The sequence below is a fragment of the Pezoporus occidentalis genome, unplaced genomic scaffold, assembly GCF_034315485.1.
Source record: "Pezoporus occidentalis ecotype Australia unplaced genomic scaffold, CSIRO_AGI_Poc_V1 ctg114, whole genome shotgun sequence".
In the NCBI taxonomy this organism is placed as follows: Eukaryota; Metazoa; Chordata; class Aves; order Psittaciformes; family Psittacidae; genus Pezoporus; species Pezoporus occidentalis.
Genome location: NW_026912929.1, coordinates 857,334 through 875,957, shown reverse-complemented (window position 1 = coordinate 875,957; position 18,624 = coordinate 857,334). Strand labels below are relative to the sequence as shown.

At 47.0% G+C, this 18,624-nt stretch overlaps 1 protein-coding gene across 3 annotated transcripts; it reads left to right on the top strand.

Moving 5' to 3' along the window:
* The first annotated feature begins 6,372 nt into the window (after positions 1 to 6,372).
* On the top strand, positions 6,373 to 17,310 carry LOC134172966 (uncharacterized). Of its 3 annotated transcripts, XM_062636616.1 has the most exons (5): positions 6,373 to 7,111; positions 8,178 to 8,336; positions 9,344 to 9,414; positions 9,935 to 9,994; positions 14,607 to 17,310. In XM_062636616.1, the coding sequence occupies exons 2-5, from the start codon at positions 8,287 to 8,289 to the stop codon at positions 15,203 to 15,205; spliced, it is 780 nt and encodes a 259-aa protein (XP_062492600.1). In that variant the 5' UTR covers positions 6,373 to 7,111; positions 8,178 to 8,286; the 3' UTR covers positions 15,206 to 17,310. The 3 variants fall into 3 exon arrangements, 1 of the variants encoding a protein (XP_062492600.1); XR_009968084.1 differs by lacking the exon at positions 9,344 to 9,414; XR_009968078.1 differs by lacking the exons at positions 9,344 to 9,414; positions 14,607 to 17,310 and having other exon boundaries at positions 9,935 to 11,763.
* Positions 17,311 to 18,624: the final 1,314 nt, after the last annotated feature.

Sequence of the window (18,624 nt, the reverse complement as noted above, 5' to 3'; positions counted from 1 at the left end):
CCGAAGGTGGCAGGAAACAGGGACAGAATCTGGTACCTTGTTCTTCCTGTTAGGGCTCATCTCACGTGTGAATGAGCAGCGGGTGCGTGGGGAGCTGCACCGAAGGCTTTGCTGCCTCAATAGCCACCAGTCCTGTTTTCCACCCAGGATGCCTGCGCAGGTCTCCCTTTCGCTTCCCTCCCGGCTGGCTCAGTGCAGGAAATCAGGCTGATTAACAACTAAAAGGGAAAAAAAAGAAATCACAAAATACGAAAAATGTGTTTCTGTAAAAGCAGAAGGGGGAAAAAAAAAAGGAGAATTAAGGATCATTTTAATTAGGTTTGAAAAACCAGCAGCGCAGCTGACAGGCGGGCTGACAGGGCTCCCTTTCACCAGCCCAGCGCTTTCCATCCTGCATGCTGTATATTTTGACATTCCTGCTTTCTTGGCTCCGTCTGCAGAGCCCAGTGGAACCTGCAGCCTAATTAAATGTAACAATTCCTGAAAATGAGGGTTGTTATTTTTTGTCCAAAGGATAATAATAGGGGTTTTATTTTAAAAAAGAGCTAATCTATTTACTCTAGGCTGCCTGCTTCCTGACCCGGCCTCAGCACCTGAGGGGACAGGAACAGAATGAATTAGACAGGGGCTTAGTCACTGGAAAAGATGAGGGTGTTAATGTGTATGTGTGTGTACATGTGTCCCGTGTGCTCCACTTGAAGAGGTGAGAGGCAGAGGTTAGGAGGCTCGGGTTTTCCCTGACACATGACTTTTTTCCCTTACAGCTGTGGTTCAGCACTGGTTTTTAGCCAGCATCAGACCCAGCGGGCTCTAAAGGGGCTGAAGGCAGTGCTGTGGGGCTGCACTGTCCCTCCTTGGACTCCTTCATTCTCAGTGGACAGACTGGAGACAAGCGACCCCAGGGGCTTTGCAAGCTGGTGGTTAATGACAGAGCCTTTGTACTGAGCACTGCAAAGAGGCAATGGAAAAGAAAAGTGTGAGCCAGTGTCGTGGAGGACTGGATGTGCCCAACTGTTCACAGGCGACCTGGTGCTCAGAGCTTTTACCTGCACTGTTTCATTCTGACCATGCTGTAGCTCCTGGTCCCTTGAGCACATCCCTACATCCTCATGACTGCACTCATCCAAGCATGGCCAGCTCCAGGACAAAGTCATGTTGGCATCATCTGCTTGTGCTTTTCGCTGTCAGTTCCCAGTGCTGTTGTGTTGGGGGTCTGGCAGCTGCCATTGCTGTACAGTTCAGGTGTCGTTGCTCTTGGCTTAGCTGATTGGCACTGAGGATGGCTCCAGTGCAAGGGCACAGAGTTCCTGTTTCATCTCAGGGTGCGATGTGGTCTCCCAGGCTGATGCAGAGGTGATGGTGTTAGAGGCCGAGGAACACTTCCCACCATCCCATGCACGGTGGGTGACTTCCCTGTGCCATGCGGTTTAGCATCGCTCGTCAAGTCACCCCAAAACTTCCCATCAGCTGATGTGCCTGTTATTCATCCAAAAGCAGCATGGTAGGACATGAGTGATGCAAACCACTCTCGCACTTCCCCTCTGCTCGTTTCCTCCTGCAGCTCCAGGGAGGGCCCCTCCAGCACCAGCAACCAGAGCTCAAGGTCCACTTGCCCCACTGGCAGTGGCAGGACCAGCTGATGGTGCCCGGTGACTTTCCCAGCCGGCAGCCTGATGGCAGCAATGAATCAGCAGGCGGTGGACTTGTCAAAGGCATTCCTCCACTTTAATCCTATTGACAGGGACTACTGCCTGGAACAGGAACTGCGGGGTGAGCCATGTCAACAGCAGATTCTTATTACAGATATTGATGGGGCCTTTACTTGAATAATGAAGGGAAGAGCCCTCTGCTTTGACGTTTGTCTCCAAAACCTAGAATTACTAAGAGTTTAACCATCGGAGGGGAGCTTAAGATAGTTGCATCTTAAAGGATCTGCTTTCTTGTCGCATTCAAGGCTGGGAAAGGAGTTTAGCCCGTACGCTGGTAGCTCTGTGCTGACCTTTTCACTGCTCTTAATAAATGTTACAGTTAAATAAAGTTGGATGGATTTTTCTATCTACTGTAGTGTGTTATCCACTTGCTGGGGGAAAAAAAACGGTAAGAAACCCTCAAATCCCTGTTTAATATCACTGTTACTCATTATCTTTGCTAGCTGCAGGGCAAAAGGCAAGGAGGAAGGGCAGGGGGAGGACAATTCAGCCACATAATCATGTGCAATGGTAGGAATTACCTTGATAATGTGTGTCTCTGTATATGGGTGAATCGGGGCTGTTTAAATTGCTTGGGATCTTATGGCCAAAGCTCAAACCAGAATCAAGCAGCTCTAGAAATGTTTGGGCGAAGTTTTGCTTGCTTGTTTTTAATTTACTCTCTCATTTTCTGTGCTTTAAAATGAGAGGAGAAAAATTCCTTTGTCAGGTCTTGGTTCCCTATAGGAGTTGGAGACACCGGGGCACAGAGGAGAGGCTCCCTGGGAAGTCAAAAAGGGCAGAAAGCATCAGCCATTCCAGGAAATAACCTGTCCTTGCACATTTCCTCATGTTTTGGCTTCTATAGTGTGATTGCAGGCACTGTGATGAGTGAGAGAAGGTAAGGAAGGAAGATGGGGCTAAATGGTGGCATCCCAGTTCTTGGATTTTCAAAGTAACCAGGAGCTCAGAGGTGTCCCTCTGAAGCCTTATCTAGAGACATCTCTAACTAGGGTTTGACCCTCCAGCTCCTATTGGGACAGATGAGGAAGAGAGCAGCAAAGATGGCCTTTGGCCACATTTATACCTCCCAGATCCTCGCGCTGGCCCAGGACTGAACCAGCAGGTGGTTTAGGTTAGAACAGCCCCTTGGCTGCTCTAACTTAATCCAGCTGGAATCTCTCGTGGGGCTGGTTCTACCAGCCAAGGTTTGCTGGATTACAGAGGGCCCTGAAAGCCACCAGCCCACCCCTGAATGGCCTACACCAGGGGACCAAGGAGCAGATGACATGGAAGTGTCAGGGCAGGTCCTGGCCGGTGCTTTAGGATGGCTTTGATTCCTTCACACTGCTGCAGAATATCAGTGTCTGGTCCAAGGGAGCCTGTTCTCATGGTGGTTTTAGCCTGATTTTGAAGACCCTGGAGGCTCTGGATTGCCCGTGAGTCCCTGAATTCTGGGCGTTCTGACTTGACCTGCTGAACGTCTTCCATACATCAACAGCAGCTGCAAACTTTCAGGTTGGATGAGTCAGGTTCTAGATTTAAAATAAGAAAGTCAAGGGCTCCAGAATCAGTGGGGTCCTTCAGGTAATGAGAGGCTTTTTAATTGTCTCCTTCAAGAAAAACTACTGATAAATCTTGACTCCCCCATGCTTCCTTGTTTGGTTTGGAGGGTGCTTTAGGGTACATGGGGCTTGTGTCTCTCAGCTTTTGTCTACAACCTGGAGGCCTATGAACAGCTGGCTCCTTTTTCTTCTCTTTTTAAAAGGAAATCTGAGATTTTTGCATAATACATTGGAGCAAGAAACTGGGGAGGGGGTGAAGAAAATCATCAGATACTGTGGGACTAAAACTGCAAGAGTTGGCAACACTGATTTCTTTTTTTCCTTGTTTTGCTTTGTTTTCCAGAGAAAAAGCAAACACCCCCCATTTTGCTGAGCCCCAGCAGGGTGAGCAGAGGGAAAAGGTGCTTCAGGGCAGGAAGAAACTATGAAGAAATAGGTTTGCAAACTCCATTTATATTGGATTGTTTGGAGCTTGTCCTGAGAGCTGCCTTCTGGGGACAGCTGTCCTGCTCTGAAGAGGGAGCACAGAGATGAGTGTGGGGAGAAACTGTGTGGGGCGCTCAGGCTGGGAGAGCATTCAGGTTGCCATTGCCTCTGGTTGTGCTCAGGCCCCAGCTGTGTCAGCTCCCCAAGGAGGGCAAGGAGAGGCTGGGTGTGAAGAGGAAAGGCTGCACGAAACCTACTTATTTCCATAGGACCAGCATCTTCTGCAACAGAAGTCGTGGTCAGCCAGAATCAGCCCTGGCAAGAGGAGAGGTGGAAAAGGACTGGCAATCAGTGCCATTACACCCAGGCTCCCTCCGTGCTGGTCATCTGGATGTGATGGCAGTGCTGCAATGTCCCCATGCTCAAGGAAGACAGGCAGAAGAGCCTGAGTCTGTGCTGGAGATGTGCATGGGATGATGCTCCATCCCTGGCAGTGTTCAAGGCCAGATTGGATGGGACTTGGAGCAGCCTGCTTTAGTGGAAGGTGTCCCTGCCCGTGACAGGGGGTTGGAACAGGATGAGCTTTAAGGTCACTTCCAACACAAACCAGTCCATGATTCTATGGTTGTATCTGACACCAGCTCTGATGCTTGCTAGACTCCCAAGCCTAACCTGCAGTAATCGGTAAATGGAGGCTCAGCAGAGTAGGACATTGCCCTTAATGTATTGCATCCCAGCGGATGTTGCCACTAACGCAATCACAGCCAGTGTCTACTCTGGGCTGTTTAACAGCAGAAATTAATGTCTATCTCGCCTTGGCTTCACGTGGCATGTACAGGGGGACTGTTCCTTATTAGCACTCGCAGTCATTGGCAAGAGCTGCTGGAACAGAGGTTGAGCTCCAACTGCTATTCCTGCCTGTCCTCCTCCACTTGTGCTTGTATCTTTCTCAAGCTCATTTCTGTTGGGCTGAAATTTTCCATGCTTCATCTTAGCCCAGTGACACGTTTTTGCTGAAGGTATTGGCCGTGCTGGTTGGAGTCCTCTTTGTGGAGCTCCTTGCTAATCTCTGCCCCACAGTGAACATCCATCTTTCATGTCTGAGGAGGTGTCAGGCTGCAGAAAATCTTTAGAGGATGGATTCTGATTTATTTACTTGTTTATTTATTTGGAAAAGTGACTTAAAAGTTTACATTTCAGTCAACTGGAACTTAAAAGGAAATCTTTTATTTAGCTCTCTCCCAGTGGAAAACTGGGCAGCTCTGGCAAAATTCAAGTTTTTCCATGGAACATTCAGATTTTGTGAAAACTACATTTTCTACTGAAAAAAAAAAAAGAAAAAATTATTTTGATCAGAAGTTTTTGATCTGCTCTGCTTTTGAAGGATGATTCAAAAGCATAAAGGCAAAAATCTCCCCTTCCAATGTCTAATATAGCAACTATTTTTTTTCAGCATTACTTCAATTCCATCTCCTTAGTGAGGAGGATAGAAAAATTATTCAGCTTAAGGAAAAGCATTTTATCAGTTAGAAAGTTGTGGAAATTTAAAACGGGTATCTTAGTGCAGTGTTGGATTTGCCGCTTGCCTTTCTTCCTATCTGGGTCGAGGATGCCAGGCTTTAAAACCCAGTGTTAACTCAGTTAAAGGTATCTCTGGTCGGATGTTTTTGGTTGTTGGTGTTGGATCCTTTTTTAAGAACAGCTGGAATACAGAAAGATCTGTTTAGGTCTGAGGGACTAAAACTTACTTCTGGGAACTGGGCGACTTCATTCAAGGTGATTCTGTAACAGCAGTTCCAGGGCTGGATTTGTTATTTGTGGGAGTCTTGTGATTTAATACGTGGTTTTCCCCTGTATTTTCAAACTTAAAGATTGTTTTCCTTAGACAGCCACCTTTTTCTTAGAAAATAGGATAACTAAATACTAAGCTTAACTAATTACATCTTCAAAAGTTAGCAAGCTCCAGTTCAAGAGTTAATGGCATCACAAAGTTAATACATGGTCACCACAAGCAGGTATCAATCTGGTATTTTCAGACCAGCACATACATGTACAGAACTGGGGAGGTCTCTGCAGTGAACATGAAATAGTTCCCTGAAAGCACAATGCATTCAATGTGGCTGATTTGCCAAATGCCCAGAATACATCACAGTGGATGACTTGATTTGAAACATTAGAATAGGTGATAAGAAAGTCATGCTATAGAATCTTTTATATATATTTCAAACAACTCCTACTTAAAGGAGGGGGGGGGAATCTTTATAATTAACATGACAGATAAGAGCAACAGTGGCACTTTAAATAAATGCAGTGTATTTGATTTTTGAAGTAGAGTTTAAGATTCTGGGGATGCGTTCAAGAGAGGAAAAACTATGTGCTCAGTATTGAAAATGAAGAGATGCTATAGATCACCTTTCAAACTGAGCTCCCTCACAGAACTTTTCTGTTCTCAACCTTCAGCAGAGGGCCTCCTAGGAAACAAGTGGGGCTAATTAAAAGAGAGCTGACAAAAGGGGGGCCCTACAAGGGAAGGTTTAACGGGGGCTTCTTTTCCATGCCATTGCCATGCAAGGAGAAGGCATCCAAGATCCAGCTATGGTGGAAGTGACTCTTGAGGAATGCCACGTCCTTGCAGATTTTAAAAGGAAATGTAGGGCTGATGATGGCTTAGGTGTTAGACGTAATGGACGTTATGTTAGTCATTGGATGGAGACTTAGTAGCCAGTTCAGTGAAGAGTTTCACTTAGTTTTTAGATGGGTGGTCCTAGGTCCCATGCTGAGCTAAATTCTACGGCTCCTCTCAAGGTATGTAGGCTAGAGGTGGATGGCTGTACAGCAGAAAGGGTGAATGAGTATTTGCAACCTGCTCTAGTGGAAGGTGTCCCTGCCCATTTGGAACTGGATGAGCTTTAAGGTCCCTTCCAACCCAAACCAGTCTGGGATTCTCCAATTTCCCACCAGCACTTTTCCCTGCAGAGCCCATCACCAGGGTGAATTAAAAATTCCAGATTTCTGGAGCGCACTCTTGTCATCTCATAGCTGCTGCTCAGGCAAAGCTGGTATTAATTCAGGAAGAGTCTCCCCGAGCAAGAACTCTCCAGAGTCCAAAATATTTTGCAGACAGTAAATACAGGAATTATTCACCTACCACAGAACAGCATCAGCCTCTGGGTGGAATGCAGGAGCTGGTTAACAGTGCGCAGAAACACTTCCCCCCAGGTTTGGACAGGAGTTGGAGGTTTGTGTGTGCCCAATTGAAACTGCAACTGAAAGCAATGGGTCCCTCCCTTGGTCCTGGAGGGGCGAGCACCAGCTACCTGGGTACCTTACCTCACCACTTCCTCTGGGATGCCAGGAGGCTTTTCTGGAGCTCGTCCATCTGACCCAGTCCTCCACATGAGATCTGGCAAGATAATCGCTCCAAGTGTCTGGGTAAGTACTGTAAAATGCTTCAAATAAGTGAATAGAAATCATCTGCTTCATAAATGCCAAGGGCTTTCAACATGTCGTTTCTTGGTAAACAAAGAATTTCAGCACGACAATATCTTAGTATGTTATTGGCCATATTTGTTCCCTCGTGTGTACTGAAGAGAGTGTGAGCAGAGCTGCTCAGCTATTCCCTACGTCCTGCTTCAGTTGGGAGCTTTGCTCCCTGCTGCAGTGGAGATGAGGGGGCTGCCCTGGGACAGACTGCTCTGTCCCCAGTGCCCGAACCTCCTGTTTCTTTGGTGGTGAAGGGCAGGTGGGAGTTCTGCTCGTGCTCGGTTTTGCACAGAATGCTGTGATTAGGGAACAAAAACCCAAACAAAACACGTACTCCTTTTTGCGGACATCAGAATGCAATGAAAATGTGTGTGCTCGCCCCCCAGCTAAATTGATTACATCTGGTGGCATGAAAAAAAATAGCCAAAATGTCAGACTGAGTCACACAGCCCCCTTGGGTGGTTATATTTATTTCAGGGTTGGAGCACTCATCAAAACAATTTATCCTTGGCTCTCCCTCTCAGCCTTCCCATCTCTGGGCTTACAAACTCTTCTCTCTTCCCTAACACTTGTAGTTAGCCCCAAGCCTCCTCTTTCCCCCAGTCCTTCCTTTCTCTGTGTTTCCTATCTCCGTGTCCTATGGCCTGGTTCCATCCCCTCCTTCCCCTTTGCTACATCAGCCCAAGCAAACCCCGGAGCTGCAGGTCTCCCCTGGGGATAGCATGGGAAGCTGGAGCACAGACAAGGCTTTGATGTTCTAATGCTGGATCACCTCTTGAGTGTCTTGTTTCACCTCACTTGGGGTGAAAGGAGATGGTAAATGTGTCAGTGAGCTCCCTATGCGGTTTCCATCATTGCTGTGATGGTGGGACCCTGCCTGCTGGGGCGGCTGCAGCTCCAACTCCAGCCTCATCTGCTCATCCTTGGCTGCCCTGACCTGCTGCGGTGGTAGAGGTGGAGCTGTTGGCTCTCTTTGGGAGGGTTATTTTCTGGTCCTGTGTTTTCCCTCTGGCAGGGAGCAGCACCAGAAGCATCTGCAGGGTAAGAAGAGTGTGCTCCAAGAACATAAAACCCCCTTTCCATCTTTCTCCCGAACCTCAGCCTCATACTCAACTCCAAGGAGAATGGCCACCTTCTGCCTGCAGCCCTGGGGACACCCTGTACACCTCAGTCTGTCGGTCCTGTTGGGATCTGCTGCCAGGTTCTGCCTGCTCTCATGTCTTACACTAACCACAGCTGCAGAAGACCAAGCACTCTGGGATCCTCATGGGTGGAAATGGCAGCAGAAATGCATTTCTCTGTTTTATCTCTATGATGATGAAAGGTCCTGGTCTGGCAGGAGCCAGGACCAAAGCCCTTTGGTGCTCTTTCTCTGGAGCTGGAGGATTACCCTGCCCAGAAATACCCCCTTGCATTCTTCACTCTTGTGCAGGGATCAATGGCAGATGAGGAAGACACATTTACCCTCCACTGTCTTGGCTGGGAGAGGACATGAGAAGCTCGTGGCACCACTGCCTCTGAGCTTGATGTGCTCTGTCCCATCCGTGGTGCCTCCTGCTCCCAGCCTGGGCAGCAGGCTCCTGTTGCACCGCACGCCACACTTGTCTCCTGTGGTAAATGAGAGCCCCAGGGGATCTGGTATTGTGCTTTTATTTTTCCCCAGGTATTTTTGTCTATGAACCACAGAAAACTGAATAGCAGGAAATGAAGTGCAGATTGGGAACATGGTTGAGTACACTTTCTAAAATAAAACATTGGGGGGAGGGAGAGATTCTTTTAGAACAGAAAATGAAGTGTGTTTACTCTTTATTGATGGAGTATTTAATTGTGGTGAGGCTTTGAGAGATGTTCCTGGTGGCACCTCAGGCTGTGCATTGTCTCGAAATGCCACTTGGTCTTTGGTACAAACACCTTGCTGGGTCAAACTCACCTCTTTGTGTTGCAAGGGGATGTCAGGAATTCCTAGTGATCTCTGACATGCCACAGTGCCAGGAGGGCAAAGAACCCCACTGCTATCTTCTTAAAGTGGACTAGATACTAAAAGGACCTGAAGGTTTGTGGAGTAGATGCATTTGACAGCAGAAAAGAAAGTCTCTGCCCATTGACCCTGCCCAGTGTGCTTTGAAATTGGCTGGGCAGGCTTTACCCAAGCACTGGTTTTGGTCTCTGTGGTCTGTTCAGCCTTCAGACTCCATACAGAGTGCGCCAGCAAAGCAAGCCACACCAGAGAGCATCTGCTGAGCTGGTGCAAGGTACGCACGCACCTGAGCTGGTGCTGAAGTGCCCTGCTGAGGAAGGCAGGGTAGCTCGGATGCTGTCCCCACGCTGCCGTGGCTGTGCTCTTTCTGGGCTGCTTCCTGGAGCTGACGTGCTGACCTCTGCACGGCATCACGTTGTGTCATGGAGCTGTGCCACGGAGCCTCGGAGCCTGCTCGGAGCTCTCTCTTGTGCCTCTTTCTTAAGCAGGGCAAATAGCACAAGGGAGTGCAGGGTGTGGAGATAAGGCTGTGACCTTTTAGATCATTCTGTTGCTTTACTACAAATGCTGATGGGTCCAGCCAGGCAGCTGGGTTCTTTTGTGAGATTAAATTAATCTCATTAATTCAAATGTCTAAAAGTAGCAGCCTTTAGTCAGCAGTGACCTGCACTGCTTCTTGTGCCGGGGGGTAGATCTTTAGAGTCCATCTTGCATTGCTGGAGCTGTCCTGCTGTCCCTGTGTTTCTGAATCACTGTCTGAAATATTGTGCTTTTGCATTTGGTTTTTTATCCAGTGAAGGATTATGAGGCTTCACAAGCAGAGAAGACCAAGATGCATGGAGTCTCCACGACAGGTCTGTGCACCTTTACATGGAACATGGGTGCAACCAAGAGGTGTGTCCGTAATGAATTAAATGGAGCTGCGTTTGGGCATTTGTTTGGTCTCAGCTGTGTGAAGAGTCCAGAGAAGCTTTTAAGTACTTGCCAAAGTCAGTGAGAGGCAACCACCTTTCTTAAAGCTTGCTTGAATCAGATCCTAACTGTACAGAAATTGGACACAGCGGTTACTTTTTAGAGGGACTCATATTGATCATACAAATGTCTATGGAGCAAAACTTTTGTAAAGGAACACCAGGTAAGTGTCCCCATCCCAACCAGCCTTCACCCTTTTCCAGCAGTGCCTATACAGGGAAAGCCATCATTCCCTTTAGCCGTAAGAGCTGGTGATGCCGCACACCACTGTTGGAAATCACAGAATAGTTTGGGTTGGAAAGGACCTTAAGACCATGCAGTTCCAACCTCCTGCCATGAGCAGGGATGTTCAAGCCCTTCCCTCTGTCCCTAAAGCCATGGAGCATGTAGGGATGATCCAGGCCTCCTTGTCTCGTCTGTCTTACCTATCTATACCAAGACGCTATTTCCAAAACTCCTGTCTTGACAATGCTTTAGCAGGGTCGAATGCCCCTTTATGCAGCCTCCAGATGGACCAGCCACCAGCCCAACAGAGGAGAGCTCATCTGCAAGGGAACTGCAAGTTCATTTGCCTTGCCTGGGGATAAAAGCCCTCTAGCAGCTTGTTGTGAGCTCCCATGAGGCAAGCCGAATCCTGCTGCATGGGAGTGGTATCCCTGTGCTGGCCAGCGCGCCAGCGGGAAGTGGAAGGGGGATTCAGACAGAGGAGAAATTCTAGAGGGGAGAATAGATGCAAGAAATTCCTAGGAATGTTACAAAAATCAACATCCCCCCCTCTGCTCCTTCCAAACCAACCCACCTAAAAAATGCCGTTTTGTGGGCTATTTTGGAAAGGAGTCCATGCCTGGGGAATTTTTGGCTGATGCTTATGGCTTTTAGAAGTTTCTGGGAGATCAGACGAATAGAAACAGGAACCAGATGGGACTTCTAGCTGCTGGAGAGAAAGGAAGAAAAAAGGGGAGGAAAAAAACCCCATCCCTTGTTTAAAATGTGAAAAGCACTTGTTCACTTTTGGGGGAGTTTCCCCTTCACCCTGGATTTCTTATTTTAAAGTAATTTACCCCAGTTCCCTCATATTCTCTTAGGACATTTATCTCTTTTGTTGTTGTTGCTAGGAATTCTTCTTTCTTTTGCAATAAATAACAGTTTATTCTTAGGAGAATTTAAGCCTTTGCCTTAGTAGATAAAAAGAAAGTCAGTGGTTGGTTTTGTTCTTGCAGCAGCTTCAACATCCCTTGGCCATTTTCTCTCTGTGTTTATCTCTGTGAGGCTGCAAAACATGAAAAAAGGCAGTGGTAGCCGAGAGTAGAGCTGGAGACAGCTCTGAGCTAGCAAAAGGGAGCACACACAGGTCCTGTTTAAGGTCATCAAAGGGAGAGTTGCACCATACTGAAACATACTATAGACCCAAACATGGGCCTCAGGTACATGGTGCCTGCAGTGACCCAACTTTTCAACCATAGTGCTGTATTTGTGGTGTCTTGGCCGTTGGGTTTTGGGGTTGTGGATCCAGAAAACAGGCCTGGTCCAGACCCAGGCTCCATTTTATCAGACCTTGGCTCTGGAGCTGGTTCATCTCTGGAAAACATCCCAGAGGCTGAACAGGGCCAAGGAGCATTTTCCAGCTCCTGGGTCCAAGCTGGACTCTGTGCTGGGACTGGGCTCGTTTGTGCTCCATCCTCACAGTCAGTTCTTTCCAGGCTGGTGGGCAGCAGGGGACCGGTGCAGTGGGTACATCACACATTGCCATGCTCTGCTTGGAGAGCCATGGAATCTTATTCAATAGGTGGTAGGAAGAGGAAGCAAAGTAGATACCACCTTGTAGATAGATAGTAACTGGATATTACCATACTTGTAAGCTTTGCCACTAATCTTCTGTTCCAGCTTCTGCTCCTAACAAATTCTTTTAATGGTTAATTAGGGTTGTGTTGTGTTTGGTTTTAACATCCAGTTTTCCAGTCATTTACTGCTTCCTGGTAAAAATGCACTCTTCCCAGGTTCCTGTCTTGTTTTATAGCCTTCCTTTTCTTGATAATCATTTCATATTATTTCTTGTGCCCTCTAATCTGAAGCCATTCCCAGGACAGGGTCATCTGCACAAGGCAGTGACCCTTGATAAACCTTCACCCACGGTTTGTAAGTTAGCATGAGAGGAAATCCATCCCTGGGACTTACTAAAGTATGAACTGTATTTCTAGGGAATTGATTGGAAGCTCCATGAACAGCATTAGGACTGTTCTGTGTACTATGAGGCTTATGAGTGGTGATGCAAAAAGTCAACTGCAGATATTTTAAGACACAATAGTTGGTCTTTTGTTCGCATTTTCAACTGTGTGTGTGTTTGAACACATGGCTTTGGTTCCAAGGTTTGTCACAGATGGACCTAACTAAGCCAGCTTGAGCCCTCTCCTATGGTGACCAATTGATTAGATTAGTTTAAATGAAAAAAATGCCCCAAAATGTAAGGCTTTGGGTTTGAGTGGCCAATTGGAGTTCTGACTTTTGTGGCTTGCTTTTTTCCTTTGGCTCAGGCTGGTCCGGCAGGATGTCCCGTATTAGAACAGTGCTCGGTTGTTGTTGTTCTTTGTGGTTCCAGTGAGCTGCTTTTTCAGCAATGTCTGGAAGGAAAGAGGCATAGGGGACTTGGTTCACAGCATTTGGACAAAAGCTTTTATTTTCCCTTTTTTCCCCCCCCACCCTTTCTTTTTGCTTGTCATGGATCTGATGTGCAAGCATTTGCTGGAGTGACACGCTGAGATTTCTAAAGCAAAGTGCTCGTCACATGACTCAGGTGGCTGCTGTCACAGTCAAAGCAGTATCACCCTAGGAATTTTGTTTGAACTTAGCTTCCAGCTCAAACAAAAGTCATCTGAGTAGACGAGCTTTTACTGGTTTCACTTTGGCTTCCCATGTCGGTTTAATTTGGCCCATGTTTGCTCAAAATGTCTCCAGCTGTCTAGAAACTTGTTCCTAGCTTGCTGGAACATTCACAGCCCTTTTGGCCAGTGTGACCTTAGTTAGAAAGGCTGGCTGTTGTTTACTCCAGATCATTTTTACTAGCTTAGTTATATATAAGGCAGGTCACATAATTAAAGAGACAAACGCATTGGTTGCTGTCCTTGTGTTCCCAGGTGAGAAGTTCCTGTTGTGCACAATGCCCAGGCAGGAGATCTGCCAGAGAACACCACCTCATTTAGTTCCATGGGAGATTTTTGCTAATATTTTCTTCTGTGTTATCACTCTCTTTGTTTCTCTGTTGGAAAGCCTCCCTCTTTCACACTGAGGACCAAAATGTCAGAAGATTAAAGGACTGTCTTTTCGCCCAACTAATATGAATTGGATGCTGAACTGTGTGCTGCTCAGAAGATGAAATGCCTTCTAAAGAAGTGAGTGGCTAGAAGGAGGCAGTGAAAATCCATCAGATTTGCATGACTAATTAGCTTATCCATTAGCTATTATCCTTGTGTTTACTTGTAATGAGAATCTTCAAAGATTAGTCTATGTAGGATATGCAGCTGATTTTTTGCTTATAGACATTTTTTGCTTACTGCAACGTGTGCTGTACCTTGCATCACTCTCTCCTAGCCCAGGTGTCCATTCTCTGGAGGGTGTTGATCCTGCATCCATTAGCAGGGGATGAACCAAGTGCTGACACAGCCCAGACTGTGCATGAGACATTTTCCCTTTCCCCTGAAACTGGGTCTGATTCTCTGAACCTCTTGGCACCCAGATCCCAGGCTTGTTTCATGAGCTGCAAGTGTTTCTGGATGTCAAGTCTTGGGTTTTTTTTGTACTTATTCAGTTATTCAGCTCCTCAGTTGTCAAACAACTGCTCCTTTTGTGAAAGCCATTCATGCTCTGTAGGGAGAAATTTTCTCTGTGTGCCTTCTCATAGTTTTCTCAGTGTATGATAGGATTTTGTAAGAGGAATGTGACTTCTGTGGTTGTTATTTTCAGGTCTTCCTTATTCATGCAGGTTGAGAGAGTCAGCAGAACTGAAAAAGGGGCTTGATGTAAGAAACCTGCCTTTTGACAGATCTCTCCAAAGAGCTAGATCTGGTACTGTTCTCTTCCTGCACGACTCAACCAGGCAGGTCAGTATCATTTCCTGTTTTCTGTCAGCTTTAAGAAAACTTGTATCTGAGCCTGATGTTATTGTGGAAGCAGACTTTGCCAGCTCGGTGATATTTTTCCTTTGCCAAGAACCTGCAGGGATGTGCTGGATGCGCTTTGCCTGGAATCAAAGTTCCTGATGTGTTTGGGACTTTTATCATCACCTACTTCAGACTGGATGAAAGGTGGGAACTGCTGTTCTCTCCAAGCACTTCTCCATCATTCCTGTATGTTTGCTATAGAGCTTATAGAAAATGCTATCCCCAAGTTGCCTGGAGCACGTTTGGAGAGTTTGCCGCCTGGACAGTGAAATCAGTGGCATTATTTACTTTGAATCCTGTATAAATCTCTGCGGTGCTCTCTGTGCCTTGCTTCCCACAGGTTCCCTGAGCTGGAGTTTCACAATGAGGATGTTCCTGGAGCATCTCAGGACAGCCTGCTCCAGGGCGTGCATCCCTCCAAGGGAGACGGAGAGGGGAAGTGCTAAAGATGCCACCGGGTCCAGCTCTGCACCAGGAAAGCCTGAAGAGCCCCGATTCAGCCAAAGCCCAGTCATCGCTCACCTCCGAGCACCCCAACAGCCCTGGGAGGAGACGGCGCATCCCTGGAGCGAGCGGTTAAGTGCTTTGCTGAACCAGGGCCAAGGTCCAGCACGGAGCCACCCAGCTCCCGCCGGCTCCCTCGTTGGCGCCGCACCGTGGAGTCAGGCCTGGGCTCGCACTGGAGGACGTTATGAAATCCTGGCCCTGACAGAGAGCAGATGCATCATTGGGAAGCCCTCGGGTCATGAGAGGGCTAATAGTCACATTCCTGGCCGGGATGGCGAAAGATTTACGCCGGGCGCTTGCTCGCCTCACCCTGCACCAGGCCGGCTCCCTGCTTCACCGGCCCCCTCGGCTTTAATTGTTGTGTTAATGGCCCTTTTATTTGAAGCAGATCCCCTGGCTTACAGAGGAGAATGTCATTATGTCGTATTTTAGATGTATTTACATTCTCCTTGCCACAGGGATAACGTTCTAATTATTTTCTATAGCTGACAGCACCAGTGTCTCTGGTATTAGGGACCCCTTAGACCTGATTACATGGTCTGTTTTTCTTCAAGTCACCCACAAATGACAGTGTGGAGCAGGTTTATTATCAATTGACGTACCTTTGCTTAACTCAACTCGCTCCCGAAACAAATGTCCTGGAAAGATAATGCATGTTTAGTGCATGTGTCTTCCTTTGCGTGAAGGCAGATGGGCTTAGGAGGTCAAGCCAACAGTTGACCTCTCCTGACTCCTCAGGCTTCAAATGGTGGAGAATGACAGCATGGGAAGGGGATGGAGGCGTAGGGGGAAAGGGGGAGAAGTGGAGGATGCTAGCTTAGTTTTGCATGGAGGTGTAGAGAGGTATTGGAGTCTGGTTGAGATGGTGGGATTGTACCTGGGCCAGAAGTTGTTTTCAAGGGAGAAGGCAGAGCTCCTCGCTGGAGATGGCTGTGCAACATGCAGTGGACTTGATGGACAGGGTGGTGAGAGGAGACGCCTGGCAGCAGGGTGTGTGGGGCTGATGGATGGAGCTTGGGAACTGCATGGAGAAAAGAACTGCCTGAGAAGCCAAGAAAGGAGAAGCCTGACAAGCTTGACAAGAGAAGGTGGGATGGGGCCCATCGCAGAGCTAGAGACAAGAGCAGAGAAGGTGGCTTTAGAGCAAGGGGTGATGCCAGGGAGGTGCGGGAGCACAACACAGAAGTTATAACAGCAAGTGAGATAAGGAGAGTGAGAGACACAATTATTAGAACAGAATGATTTGATTTATCCCAAGTCATTTATTCACCAAATTTCTCCCCTGAGATCTTCAATGGACTGAAGTGGTTTCAAATGTTGTCATTATTTAGAACAATTCAACAAAATGTTTGTTGCTTTGAAAAGCAAAAGGGAGGGGCGAGGGATGGAGAAAAGAAAGAAAGAAAGGAAAAATAAAAGCCTGGATGGTCTGGTTTGCCACATTTGAATTTTATTGCCGACTTGGAATGGGTCAAGAAAAATCACTCTTTCTGTTCTCTGAGCGGGAGTTTCACTTACAAAGCCACTTCTGATGTGAGCGCTTCCCCAAGCTCAGATCCAGGCTCCGTGTGTATTCAAACATGAAACGACAAAAAGGCAGTGTTCGTGCTGGTGAAACCCTGTCGAGGAAATGTTTGTGCACCAGGACAATTTCATTACAAAACTCAGGCGCGTCTTCGTGGAGTCTCTTTGCCTGGCAGCTCTAGAGATTATTTCATACTCAGCCCTGCTGGGCACCAAGGCACTTTACAAACAAATAGAAAGGCAAAGACGCTGCCCCGAGGGAGATACATTCTAAGTCAGACCAAAGCAGAGTGAGAATGCTGGCTGCAGGGTTTACACAGCAGAAGGTGGGCACTTTTGTTCGGAAAGGCAAGGATCTCACTAAGTTTTTCTTGTGTGTGTGCGTGACTTCTGGGGCATTTTTAGCCACGGCTTAAAAGGAATAGGTCTCCACAAGGTTCAGTGAAAGGTGGCAGGAGAGTAGAGGTCTCAAAGGTACTGTATTCCTGTTTTGTTTCCTTAGAATAAAAGCTGGGTGGAGGAGAGGCAACCAAACCATTATTTCAATTGAAAGAAAAGCTCCTATGTGTTCAGAAGTAGCACTGCTGTCTTCCAAAAATCCAAGAGGAAAAGAAGGGAGAAATGTTTTCTAGCAGCCATTGTGGCTATAGCCATCGGTGAAGTTGCCATCACAACATGTACAGAAGAGTTGTACCTGTTAAGAGACAGGACAATTTAACCATGGGAACACAACATCCAGGAAAACAGGATCCTTATTTTCACCTCTCTTGAAGTTACCTTGTTTGTTTTTAATTTACCCATATGCATTTGGTGGGTGGCAGCTTGGGGATGCTGCTTTCAGCTCCAAGAGGCATGAATGAGCACAGCATCTCCTGCCTCTGCTGGAGAGCATTTTTGGGGTGGAGGTGCTGATGGGTCACATCCAGTTGGTCACTGTGCAAATGGAAGCTAAAGAGAGGCTGAGTTACAGTTTTCTTACTGCTGTTTTTAGGTTGGACTGAATAATAGAACTGAGTATCTGCTGCCTTGTTTGGTCAATTTGTTGGCCTCAGCACAGGATGAGGAATGACAAAACATGGGACTGATTCTGTACCAATGTCATTTTGTGGAGTTTCACTTGAGAATATTCAAGTATGTGTGTCATGTGCAGATCTGCTGCCCTGTGAACGTCTGAGCTGTAATGAGGTGAATGCTACTGGAAAGCAAACATTTAATTAGCTCTGCTGTTTCAGTACTTTCCTAAAATGCATTCCAAATCATACACATAGTTGTGAAATCAGTCATTGATGCTGCGTTTGATGGTTCCAGCACTTGTGTGGGTTTCTTTACCTTTTTTCTGAGGAGCCTCTGATCAGATGACTTCGTTTTCAGAACACAGCACAAAAGAATAAATTGCAAGTACTCTGTGAATTATTAAAGGAGAATATTATCAGTAACATAGAAGAGGAAATCTGTCTAGAATTTTGTGTCATGTTGGCTAATTGTCCAGCAGCAGAAAGGAAAAGAAAGGCTAAACCAATTAGTTCAGCTTCTTTATTGAAATCGGTTGGTTTTTTTTCTGATACCTTTTGGGTACTTGTGCTTGGCAAAGCAAGTGGTTGTGTGGAGGAGCATAGCAGGGATTTGGGAGTTGTGTTTGTTTTCTAAACTAAAAGCGATTGGATTGCAGCACTGATTGATAGAAAGGCCATGTAATATGCTTCTGCAAGTATGCAAAATACTTTTCTCTGAGTCCCAAATGTACCAACACAGTGCTCTTCTGAAGGTGTCAATATGCAGCACAGCAGGGAGAGAAGAGGGGCTATAGTTTTGCCAGAAGCTCTTCAATACTCTGGACGTGCACACTCAGACATGCAGGAGCAAGGCTCTAGAAAAGGTTAGGGTCCATAAATCACTTCTGGTGGAGCCCAAGAGTGAGAGCACCAGCAGGAGCTGTGGTGTGGACAGACTTGGGGCACGATGCCTCCACCATATAGGGAATCCCTTTCGATGCGGTAGGCACCACCATCGTTATCTCTGCTCCAGTGGGGTCTTGGCTGGTGGAGATTCCCAAGTCACACCTCTGCACAGAGCTCACTTAATCTTCATCAGGAGGTCGAAGGCTGAGTCAGCCCTGCTGGGATTTGCACCGGTGGTTCCAGGAAGTCTGGGTATTTCAAACCTTAGGCTTAGACCTCTAATCATCCCCTTATCTCAACTGCCTAACATCTGAGTCTGCAAAATTGGGGTGGAAATCTCACACAAACATGCTTTCCCCAGCGGCATTTCTGCATTTGTTTGCCAGTGGAGCCCAGGACCAGCGAATGGCACAGAGGATTCAGCTTTGA

Coding starts and splice junctions, on each gene's coding strand:
- LOC134172966 (XM_062636616.1), top strand. CDS start 8,287: ATGGCCACCTTCTGCCTGCAGCCCTGGGGACACCCTGTACACCTCAGT. Junction 9,415..9,934: donor ATCTGCTGAGCTGGTGCAAG/GTACGCACGCAC, acceptor TTTTTTATCCAG/TGAAGGATTATGAGGCTTCA. Junction 9,995..14,606: donor GCATGGAGTCTCCACGACAG/GTCTGTGCACCT, acceptor TGCTTCCCACAG/GTTCCCTGAGCTGGAGTTTC.